The 13,247-nt window shown below is 28.4% G+C and overlaps 1 protein-coding gene across 4 annotated transcripts in view; it reads left to right on the forward strand.

The window, feature by feature from the left end:
- Window positions 1–13,247, forward strand: part of LOC106687086 (tachykinin-like peptides receptor 99D) — a 655,917-nt gene that overhangs the window by 608,053 nt on the left and 34,617 nt on the right. For all 4 annotated transcript variants that reach the window (XM_067053117.1, XM_067053116.1, XM_067053115.1 and 1 more), the window contains one exon: window positions 9,210–9,425. In XM_067053117.1, coding sequence (XP_066909218.1) covers window positions 9,210–9,425 — 216 coding nt within the window. The remainder of the gene's footprint in view (window positions 1–9,209; window positions 9,426–13,247) is intronic.

A 13,247-nucleotide genomic window follows, 5' to 3' on the forward strand; every position in this document is an offset into this window, starting at 1 on the left:
ATAAATCCGATCTAGTACAAAAATTTGTGCAGAATTTCATTGAAAAACTTTTAAACAATTAATCAATCAGCGTGACACCTTTCTATAAAATCTATTTTTGAAAAAAATACATATTTTCATATCCAAATACTGTTTATTTTAACAAGAGAGGAAGAAGAAACTCCTATCGTATTTTAAAATGAAATATTTAAAAAAATTATCTAAGCAAATAACCTACATGGGTTAATAAGAAAACAAAATCAGAGACATTGAAAGCATATAGACTAAAATATTTATTAATAATCACATATCATTGAGCTTAAAGTTGTTAAATGGAAAAAACTTATGTTAAATGGAGAAATATTTCTTTCTTTTCCTATGTTAAAACGCTATAACATGGTTGAGAGTCTGTTACTAGGTCTGTAATGGAGAATGATGTCAGAAGTCGTGTTAGGTTACTTGCTCGTTTTTTGTGCTTTGATTGTCTTAGTATTGTTTTGGATATTTTTAAAAATAATAAAGCAACGAATGACAATGATAGTGTAATGACAGTTGTCAATCAGCTTATCTTGATTCTCTATCTCGCAAGTCAGTAGATCAACAAGACAGTCAGTAACCAAACTTTTACACAACTTTCCCTTTTCACTCACTTTAGGTATGTTGTAATAAATTACTTTAATCAAAACTTAGAAGTAAACAATAAAATGAAGTTTTGGAAGGAAAGGTTATGAAGCAAGTTGCTCAGAAAATCCGCTAGGAGCTCTTATGCAGTTAACCTTTAACATGACTTGAAATTGGGCTGCTCACAATCCTATATTTATTACATTTAACATGGTAAAACATTTTACATTTAACACAACATTTTGAATGCACCTATTATATCCAAATTTATACATATAATTTATTGAAATATAATTAATAGAAATCTTGTTCCTTTTATTTAGTTTATAAAAGTGAGAAACAATTTTTAATTTTCATTCGGGAATAGTCATCTAACAATTTTGCTGCGCTTTATAAATGGTAAAATTTTATTAAATAAATTTTACTACTAAAGCAAATAAAACTATTTATCTGTGACTTGAGAGATTTTGGCGATTGTTATAACTGATTTTCAGAGGCTTCATCAGATTATAACTATTTAAATATTTTGAACAATGTATAATGCCTATTATGAGTTAAATGTTGACCAAGAATATTATGTGAGAAGAAGGTGGTTGCGGTGCGGTCTATAAAGTTTATATACTCTATATGAGATGAGTACGTGTAAGAATTATTTTATTTCTCCCAACAAGAAGAAAAAGAGAATTTCCTTTATTGTACTTACATATATTAATAATTACATATACGTTTTATTTCTCACTTATCAACTTAAATCATTATATCTTCTAATTTCCTTATTATTGTTCTCGTCGTATTCCGAAAAATAGTAAGAGAAATATGAATGAAAAGACATAAAATTAAGTTCATGTGGACGTATGATTTCCAAAAATGAGGTAATTCCTTAATTAAAGAGTTAAAAGTTTTTATTAATGCATGAGCAATCTAACAAATCCCTTCAATAGTCAGTGATATAGTTCTTTAGTTTCACATTAAATTTTAGGTTAGGTTCAGTCTAAGTTTGATACAAAAAGGTACCATCATCTAATTACTGATTAGAAAATATCCATAATTAAAGGAAATTACTAAATTATATAATAAACAGGAGGATTATATACCGAAAAGAGCTTTTCAAGGCACCATCAATAGTTGATAATGGATATACATATATTTATAAAGCAAATTCATCTAACTTTTTTTTTTTTGTCTAGTACCTACATGTCCCTAATTACTATAAGTTCTGTGCCTTATATCATTCATTATCATCCTTATATCATTTTAACAGATATTCCTATCATTAATCCAGATATTCCTAAATTTTCTTATTATCGTCTAAGAGTATTACATCAAAATCAGCTTATTTTAAAATATGTATAAGAAATAGGAACATCTAGAATTTATGGAACTTTATCGTAATAGTATTAAGAAAATTCAATTGTCTGTTACACTTTTTCAAAAATATTTAGTATATCATAACTTTAAGACCTTATGTCGAAGGAAAATTCTTCGTGGCAACTCCCGGCTGAACAATATTCCAGGATCCTTTTCTGGCAAGAAACAAAGCAGATCAGGGAGTTCCAGGAGGGGAGTTGATATAATTTTCTCAGCTTAGGAGTTGGCTCTCAGAGTGGGTTAAAATAAAAAAGGAACCAAGAATATATATACCTCCGCCTTATATCGGGTATTGGTGCGGGTATGTCTGAGTCGCAGTGTGGGGAAATCTTCAAGTTGGTTAAAAAAAAAAATAAAAAAAAAATAGAATTGTAAAACTTTTTTCTGATAACTATAGCAACTAAAAAATAGTTTTAAAAAAAGTAAGATCTATACATAGTTTAAGATTTTTACTAGTAACAAAATATATGATATACAGATACATTAAAAAACAATTAAACTAAATATATAGGAGAAGATGATTGGTGGTGTGGTCAGCAAGAATGCAAATAAGTTCTTTTTTTTTATTTATTTATTGAAATTTACAACTGTATAAAAAATACAACCAGTAAATTTGATCATAATAACATAATGATATGATACAGGATGTAGAGAAACTACCCAGTAGTAGAACTCTAAAAACAGTTTACAATATAAGGTCACGAGGCCATCTTATTTTCAGGCGCCTCGAAGGATTGCCAGGAATGGAAGAGGAAGCAAGGTTAGAAACTAGTGGGTTTGGGTGGTTAGGGAGTTTATTATGGAAGGAATAATATCGGGTTGGGGCTAGATCGGTTACATAAGGAACATTTAGGTATTTATGGATGGTTTTATTAGTAACAAAATAAGGAGCATTGAGGATTTTACGAAGGATTTATGATTGTAAAGATTGGATACGAGAGGAATTCGAAGGTTTAGTGAAGCCCCAAAGCTCAACTCCGTATTTCCAGATGGGCCTTATTATTGTCATATAGATCAGTCTTTTGGAATGCAAATAAGTAAAAATTTATTTATTAGTACCAACATTTCGGCCAGAATTCAGGGCCTTCACCAGGGCGAAGAACAAAAACAAGATAACAACCATAATGATTAAATGGAATAACATACAATCAAAAAACATAAGAAGATGACAGATAATATAGGTACATAAGTAGTATTAAAGAAAACGAAATTTTGGATTTGTTATGTCGTTTGTCAAAGATTTTTTTAGATCGTCAATAATTCCAATAAAATTCAATCTTTTATATTAATAAATTCAATTAATTGAGACAAGCCTTCGATTAAAATACTTTTGTTCGCGTAGTGACATTAGATTAAATTAAATATGGACCATTCTTATACTAATCCCCAAATTCTCCCAAAATTTGGACCAAATCCGACAAATAGTTTTGGATAAGTAGTTATGCCAATAAAAATACATTTACTTATCTCCATGGGAAATCTGATAAAATCCATTTGGGGTGGTGGACTAGATACGAACAGCACAAATCCTGAAAATTTAATCGAAATCGGATTAACGGTTCTTCACCTAGCATTTTTTTTCGATCCCCACCTAGTCATTTATGGAGAATATCTTACAATGATTGATGATTGATTTTCCTTTCAATAAGGCCGACATGAAATAAAATCAACCCGCTCAGTCAAGGTTGCTAAGGTGATGCCTCATATCACTCGGCAAAGACAACCTAATTGCACTTTGTAACTTAAAGTTCATTATAATAGTACCCCAATCTCTAAGTACCGTTTACCACTTAACCTCTTAACTGACTTAAATCTTCACAATCCTCCCGTCTACGTCCTGGTCTATCCCACTTGCTTTATACAGACTTGTTCATTTTTTTTTTTTTTTTTACACATCATGGTTTGTTTCTCATTTAATATAAAATGTTGAAAACACTTTTTGTATTTTAGCCAAACTCTAAGCCTCAGTGGGATTTAAAATTCTATGGAGATAAGCCATCGAATACAGAAACACTGCTATATTTAATTATTAATTATGAGTTATATTATTTGCAATAAAACGAGCCTTCAAGAGCAGAAGAGCTACTCGAAAGCTTTAATAGCACTAATGGCATGAATAATTACATAAGTGCTAATGGTGCACTCAATCTCGCTCTTTCTCACTCCCCATCTCTCTTTTACACTTACCATCTCTCTTCCGCTCTCTCTAAACCACCTCCCATAATCCATAAATGATGCCTTGAAACGACTAAAATATGTATTTACAGATAAGATATAGGTCGGTTCTTTGCTCAAGAGGTAAAAAATAATATTAAAAAATTATTATTTCATCGGAAATATACTAAGATAAAATTTATTTTATTTGTGAAAGACACACAGCCTTGTACAAATTCATTATATAAAATACACTTATCAAAGAAAACCTGAGTCTAGTGCTTCATTATAAAAACTTGTTAACTCCATTGTAAGGTATTATAAAAGAAATAATACTTCATAATAAGAAATTAAACCAACATACCTGCATCGTATATTATAGAATATATATTGCTAACTACAGTAGCGTCCTTGGTTGTGATCTATAACTGAGACCTACTAACGAGCTTGACTAGATACCTACGTCATTTCGCGGTCAGAAAAGACTTCTGTATTGGATTGAGTGCAGGGCAGTCATGTAATTGGGTTAAATTGGTTAAGTAAAAAAGCTGAAGTAAGAAGATAAATTAATTTCCCTAAACGAACAAAAAAAAAAATACATAATAATAACCTTCAAAAAATAAACCTCTAAACAAAGATAATTTACTTTTATATTTATTTATTATTTATACAGGGCAGTCATAAAATTGGGTTCATATATCCTCAGCAAACGTTTGAAAAACCTTCTAATATTATTTTCTCCAAGCAGTTGAACATCTATTTGTTACTATGAGACTCTATTTCCAACAATTACTTTTACGATATAGTAAAATGATAATCACTATTCTGTATTAGAATCATCAATTTCATAATACTAAAATATTTTAGACCCCTCTTCGTTTCAGTCATTCACATGACTTCTTATATTATAATTTGTCTGTGGCAGATAATTTTTTATTCTGTTACTGTTAGGAAAAATCTGTTTTTGTTTTTTTATATATAAAGGAAATGACAAAATTTCAAACAAAAATTGAACTAAAAATGGCCAGAGAAAATAAAATAAGATAGAAAAAGCCAGTTGAAGTAAGAAGATAAATTAATTTCCTTAAACGAACAAAAAAAAATTACATAATAACCTTTGAAAAATAAACCTCTAAACAAATATAATTCTCTTTTATATTTATTTATTATGTTGATAAATATAAAATAATAATACAATTAAAAAAATATTTCTCCCCTTAACCATAGACAGATTCTTTGCGGTGGAAGAGAGCACTCCACCGAATAAAATCTTTGTTACTAATAAAGTCTGAGAAGAATTCGGTCAATGTTCTTCAAGAACAACAATCAGGACTCTAGAACTGATTGTATTTTTACTCCAGCCACGAATTCAATTCTGAGGACCTTTCGCTTCACGTTTCGCCTTTACGAATCTTGTGGTTTCCAAGTTTTTATTTGTATCTCTTCGGGGAAAAGATGTAGAAAGAGTATTCTCTTAGATTAGGAAGAGATTTATCTACAATGAAATGTAGATAAATGTGGTCCATCATTAAATCAAGTTAAAATCTATTAAACAATTATTACGATATAATTCCGAAATTGCACTAACAAACTCTTAAACATCGGTAAATAAGTAAACAGTTTTGCCAATTAAGAAATCATTTGATAAATACAGAAGAACAAGTATATCTCACATCATCAGTTTAAAAATACCTACAAATAGATATAGTACACCAATCCACAAATTAATAATTACAATATGAAATTGGTGAATGACACAATCTTCCTTGTTTAAATATAACAATTTGTTTCACATACAATAACGACGTTTCGGGATTATCCCCCATCTTCATGTTGCTAGAAAAAACCAAATTCAACAAAATTTAAACATATGCTTACAACATAACTACTATATCATATATTCATCAAAACTATTCATAAACTGTTTTATATATAATGTATAATTAACTCCTTAATTTGTCATTACGTGCTAATATTGAATCATATTATTGTCAATTATTAAATAAAAAACTGTTTATAATATCAGCTATTATACATTTTTCAAGGAGAATAATTTCCTTCCTGAAGGTTATCTTTCATTATGATAACAGCCATATAGACTATAACAATCGTCTCTTACCTCTATTACCACAAAGATGAACAATCTAACTAAAATTAACAATTTTTATATACAATAACATAATTAAAAAATTAATAATACATAATTGGTATGAAATACCAATGTAAATTCCTACAGAAACTCGTAGAGTATCTTCTCATCATCTCATTTTCTGAAAAGAATTGAACGGTTGAGTTGAGCTTGGAGAAATGTATTTTAGTATAGATTCATTTCTCAGTCATGTAAGATAAATGAAAGTAATAAAAGAACATAATGTGACGGTAACATATTAGTAATAGTAATAAAACTAATGATATTGATAATATGAAACCTATAAAAGTAGCTCCTACAATCATCCTATAGATAGTGATAATTGTATGACGAATAAATTAATGTTTAACAAAATATTGAATTAAAAAAAAATTATTATAATGACAAGGGAGGTTAATTGTTTAGACATTAAAAAAAAAATTAGTAAGCATATTTTTATTCTTGATAACTATCACGCCCCGGGGTAAGGTGCGTGGCTACTAATTCCAAGGACCCGAGTTCGAATCCGAATGGGTTGAAAATTGTTTTTCTGTGTACCCTTAATTGAGTAAAAATCTGGCGGTCGAGCGTGATTACAAATACAATCAACTATTACTATCACCTGTAATTGAAATTATATTAACACACTTCAGTAAAGAGCGAAAACAGAGACAAATGCACAAAGTGGAGGGGGTATCGATTATAAGTCTGAAAATAATATTGTATTTATCTATAATCAATAAGTTGAAAACAAAAATTACAGATGTATATAATACGCAGGAAGTTATTAACAAAAAAAAACTGGAATATATTTTAAAATTTTATTTAATACCTCGAACATATTGACTATTCTCAGCTATAAATTGTTTCTTTAATTCAAAATTATAATGAAGTTCTTTAGTATAAAACTGAAACTAGACTTAAATCAGGTAAAGAGTCCAATATTCAAACTGTATAGGGCATAGGTTTTATATATCTATGAATACTTTTTATTATAATTCATTATCTCAATACATAGTAAAAAAAAAATTAAAATATATATTTTTTAAATTTTTTTGAGGTTAATGACTTCCATTTTTGAATGAAATATTTATTAATTATATATGGGACAGTGATCCCGAAACGTTGTACAATCATGAATAATTAATAAATATTTCATTCAAAAATGGAAGTCATTAACCTCAAAAAAAATTTTAAATGAATAGAGACACCAGACTTCCTAGAGAGATAATCCAGATAAAATATATATTAATCTGTAAAAAATATTTTGAAGATTTTATAAGTTGCTTATGCATCATTTTAATCAGTAACTCTGGTTTTTCCAAAAATCTTAATATTCTTATTCAGTTTTAACCACAACAACTGTTGGATTTGCCAATAACTGTAGTTGCCTCGAAGTTCTTCAATAAATATTTGAAACTAAACGCAAGGTACAACTTTCACCCAGTCTGAAGTTCGTGTTAGATAGGGAAACAGATGTATTTGCTATATCTCGCGGAATCATTTTAATTTTAGTTTATTTATATCCGGTAATCTATATTCAATAAACTGTAAAGAAATATATTAAAATATACAAGAATGGTTTAAATTAATAATAATAAAATACTTTAAAATTCAATTTATTCCTTAGAAGTATTATAATACTGCAATTTTACGTTTAATTGTAATATAATAGTTCATTGTTATTTTCAATAATCAAATATTGCTTTTACAAAAAGCTATAATTGCTTTAATGGTCTTCAATACTGATCTGAAACTAAACTGAGCCTATGAATAATGTACCACGTGTTAGTGTTATATAATATTATTAGCGAAAGAGTTTTTATCTATTATATCTCTGGAAATAAATTTTATTTTAATTTATCTGTATTCAATGAATGGTAAAAAAATATATTAAAACGTACGGGAATCGGTTTAAATAAATAATGAAAAGAATAATTTTAAAAATTCATACCTTAAAAGTAGTACATTTTTTTAGTTTTTCGTTTAATTTTAATATAATAGTTCTCTGCCATTCTCTATAATAAAAGAATTGCTAGAACAAATAGTTATTATTGCCTCTTTGTTCTTCGTATGCACCACGTGTACAGAGTCCAATGTTCAAACTGGAAGAGAAAACGTTGGAACAGATGTTTCATCGTTATATGTTTATAAATCGTTTTTACAACAATTCATTTAAATTTAATAGATTATAAAGAAATATATTAAAGTAATTGAAGTATATAGGAATCAGTTTAAAATAAAAATTACAAAAACATTTTTAAAATTAAATTTATTCCTATTAAATTTATTTATATGTCGTACAAAACAATAGTTTTTCATATGTTTTTAACATCTTTATTCATTGCCATTTTCGGTATTAAACTATAACATTAATTAATAGATTTAATTGCCTCTATGTTCTTCGATATATATCTGAAACTAAGTACGATGTTCCAAGTGCATAGGGTCCAATATTCAAAGCGGAGAGGAAACAGCTTATATATCTCTGAGAATAATTTTTATTTAATTTTATCAGTATTCAAAAAATTGTAAAGAAATATATTAAAATATGCAGTAATCTATTTTAATTAATAATATAAAATTTAGAAGCCCTTACATTTAGTTACACTGTTGATTGGTAAGATCACAACTAAGTTGCAGAGTTGATAATCGTTATGTTCACTACAAGAAATCATATTTTTTATTATATACACCAAACTTGATTTATTTTCTTCCATAGCTTTCGCAAGATTTTTTTAGTTTAATTTTTTTGTACATAGCGTATTTACTGTGATATTTATAATTACGTTCCTAGGTTATTCTCAAGGAATCTATTTCCAGAATAAGTTTTTTTTTATTCTATTCAATTTAGCGATGTAAAAGATTACCAAACTGAGATCACTCAATCATTATATTTTATATGCACGTGTACCCAACTTGATATCTAAAGGTTGCTAACATACCCTCCCTGCTGCAGGTATATGGCGATCATGCACCCTCTTCGGCCGCGAATGGGTCGAAGGATGACGTTGTGCATCGCTGCCGGGATCTGGGTCATCGGATCTGTCTTCTCCCTTCCGATGCTCATCTTCTTCACCACTTACACCCAGGACTTCACCAACGGCGACCAGAGAGTCATCTGTTATGCCGAGTGGCCTGACGGTTCAACGACTGTGAGCTACCAGGAGTATCTGTAAGTTCAATTAAATTATCCTATTTTTTTTTATTTCCTTTAGTATTAATATAAAATAAGGAAAGATTTCCTTTAGGAATTGAATATTAAAGAAGCTAAGGTCATTAAGGAGTATCTTGAATTAGTTTTGAAATTAAATAATTTTATCTAATATTAAATAAAATTTAATAATGGGATAGCATTGCTCGATGCGGCATACAATTGACAAATATTAAAAATAAAAGCATATCAGAGTTTGTATATTCGTTTCAGAGACCCATACTAGTGAATTATCTAGTGTTTGTTAACAAGCAGTTTATTTTATATTTATATGACTCGAAATGTAGATACAGGCTTAATGAAATATCTATTTTCAGCCAGTTAGAGTTTTGAAATTGTTTGTGAAATTATATTTACTGGTTGAAACAACCCTTATTTGTAATTGATTTTTTTTTCAATAATTGACTTCCGGGAATATCTATTGTTATTTACTTTATTTTACTTTTTTTAAATTTAATACCAGATCGGCCAGGTGGGCCTTACATGATTTATGTAAAACGTACATTTTTTTTAGCATTTATTATGGGTTATGATACTCATACAAAAGACACCCCATACAATGTTATAAATAAAAAAAAAAAAAGATAAAATAAATAAATAAAAATAATTATTCTAAAATAATAATAATAAAAGCTAAAAGTAAAGTTAATAACAGAAACAATGACATTTATGGATTTAACGAAATAAATAATTGACTTTTAATAGAAAATAGAAAAAAAAGTTAATTCAAGAAAAAGATGAAGAGAAAAAAAAATTAAAATAAAATACAATTTTACAATGAAAATAACAGACCTGATAAATATAGAACTTGTAACAGGATGTCTTCCAGCTGCCCCTGGCTTCAGTCTTCGGGTTGTGGTTGAGTTTCCCAAGTTGTAGGTCACTGCTCCTTTAACTGTCGGTAACTGGGAGTGGAACTTGAATCGTTTTTTCATGTGATCCTCCTATTTTCAATTCCCGATGCAATTGGCTATTTCCTACAAACCAAGGAGCATCCACTACTATTGTCAGTACAATAGCCGGGAAGAAAAAAAGGCAGTTATCTCACCCCAATTTTTGATTACTTTAATGAAAACTATGTATAATTACTAGTCAAAATTTATGAGTCTGCCAAGTATAGGTAGGGGGAATAAAAAACGGCGGCTGTTTCAAAACCTTAAAAAAACATTAAATTTTTCAGTCAGAGCTTTATATTATAAAAAGTAGGAACAACACCAGAAAGTCTAAGAGAACATTAGTTAAAAAAGAGTAAATTTGCTGAAATATTAGCCCTAAAAGAGCTATTTACGTCCAATAGTTCTCGAGATATAGCTTTAAGCAAAATTTCTTAAAAATCTACTGAAAGATTAGTAGTTAGTTAATTTATTTTGAGAAATCTATATCTCAGGAACTATGTGACGTACAGATGTCTATTAGCACTCAAATTAAAGCTAGTTTAATGGACTATACAGAAGTTTATGACCTTTACCTTCGTAGGAATAGTAGTTTTCATGATATTTGCTAAAATAAATTGATTTATAGTTGTTCGGGCAATAAGTTGAATTTATGAAAAACTTCATTTCAGAAACCATACCTACAGATATCTAATTAAAGCTAGGTAAATTTACTGTAAAATAGTTAATAATGTTCATCTTTGTAGGACTAGTAGTTTTTATGATATTTGACAAAATAAACTCACAAAATGTTAATTTCTAGCTGTTCGTATAAAATGTTGGATATTTGAAAAAATATATCTCTAGATTCATAAGACGCACATAAGTCTGGCAACACTCAAAATAAAGGAAATTTAACTTACTATTAAGTACTTTATGACAGTTATCTTCGTAGGGGTAGTAGTTTTTATGATATCCACATATAAATATAAATTTGGCAAATAAAAATTTGTCCTAACAACTATAAATCAATTTATATTAGCAAATTTCATGAAAACTATTACTCCAACGAAGGAAAACATCATAAACCACTTTATAGCTCATTAAACTAGCTTTAATTCGAGTGCTAATAGACATCTGTATGTCAAATGGTTTTTGAGATATAGATTTTTCAAAATAAATTCACTAACTACTGATCTTTCAGTACGTCCCATACATTTTTCTGAAACGTTGCTTTTTAAAAAAGCTATATCTCGAAAAATATTTAACGTAAATAACTCTATTATGGCTCATATTTTAGCAGATTTAATATTCTTTAAATGACGTTCTCTTAGGTTTTCTTGTGTTGTTCCTACTTTTTGAGATATAGAGCTCCGAAAGAAATTTTTGTTTTTTTATTGCTTTGAAGCAGCCGCCATTTTTTATTCCTCCTATCTATACTTGGCAGACTCATCAATTTTGGCTAGTAATTATACCTAGTTTTCATTAAAGTAATAATAAATTGGGGTGAGATAACTGCCTTTTTTCTCCTCTTGGGCTCATTTACTAATAGTTTCAAAGAAAGTGCCTCCGAATAAAAAAGTATTTTTTTTATATTTTAAAACAACAGTTGTTTTGTATTTCCCCTAACTATACTTGACGAACTCTAATTATGACTAGAAAATATACTCAATACGTGTAAGCATACAGTTTTCATTAATGTAATCAAAAATTAATGTGAAATAACTTACTTTTTCTTGGGTTCCTGTCTGAACATGTAAGGTTGTAGGATATAGTAATGAAAGCTTAAATTTTAATAAACTCACAACCGACGGATAAACGTTAGAGGGATTGATCGAAGCGTAGGTGGGAGGATTGCGTCAAGACTGATCTTGTAGAGTCTGGACAGGCATCACTGGAAGAATGTACATGGCAATTTGTGGTAACGGCATGGAACTAACGGATTAATTTAATCTTTATTGTTGTTATCGTTCAGTTGAATTTTGAAAATAAATTTTATTATGCTCGCAAGGAAATTTAAAAAACTTTTTTTTTGCTTGATTAGCGAACTTCTTTCTTCTCAGGTAGTCCAAAAAAATTATAATAATAATTCCTCGTACTCAGGACAATAGAGTATTGATTTAGTCGGCATTGTCTAACAAGTTATTGTGTTAAGGAGTACCATAACGGTTTTATATAACACTGCGACCTATTTTCTTAACATCACAAAGCAACGTTATGAATTTGTCATATTATTATAGACTTATTATCGGATTTCATTTTTATATATTTCTAAGAATAAATGTTTTATTATTTTTTTATTGTATCAAATACCAGTAACGATCTCTTGTTACGATTTAATATTGAGATAATGTCCCCTTTCCTTTGATGTATGCCATTTCTGAGTAGATAATGGTATTTTCTTAAATAAACTTGGATAATGACAATTTCCCTTTGTTGTAATTTCCATACAATAAAGTTTAAAGGTCTCTGTTAGTTGCCAATTTATTTGTTATTTGATATTCTGTTTCTGTATGGAGTCGTTAAACACATATACTGTACCCATACACCCACTCTTTACATGATAACCTCATTTATGGAACTTATATATGACATATCTATTCATATTAGACTGCATCTCAAAATTTAGAAGTCGATATTCAATTCATGATTTAATATTGATTCAATTCATGATGTTCGATAATTAATCCATGATTTAATAAAAATAAATTTTTTTTCTCCATCTTTTCAAGCATTATCAATTATTTAAGTCAAAGTATGAAAATATTAAACAGAAATAGAATAAAATTTGTTCGATTTATTACTTAAGAAAAACTTTAAAAATATTTCATATTTCAAATCGTTCGAAAAAAAATCATTTTTTAATCAGAGCTTTAAAATTAATTTTTATTTTTAATATGAATAAAATCTA

Source organism: Halyomorpha halys, unplaced genomic scaffold (genome assembly GCF_000696795.3).
Source record: "Halyomorpha halys isolate HHAL.00 unplaced genomic scaffold, Hhal_1.1 Scaffold4.1, whole genome shotgun sequence".
Classification (NCBI taxonomy): Eukaryota; Metazoa; Arthropoda; class Insecta; order Hemiptera; family Pentatomidae; genus Halyomorpha; species Halyomorpha halys.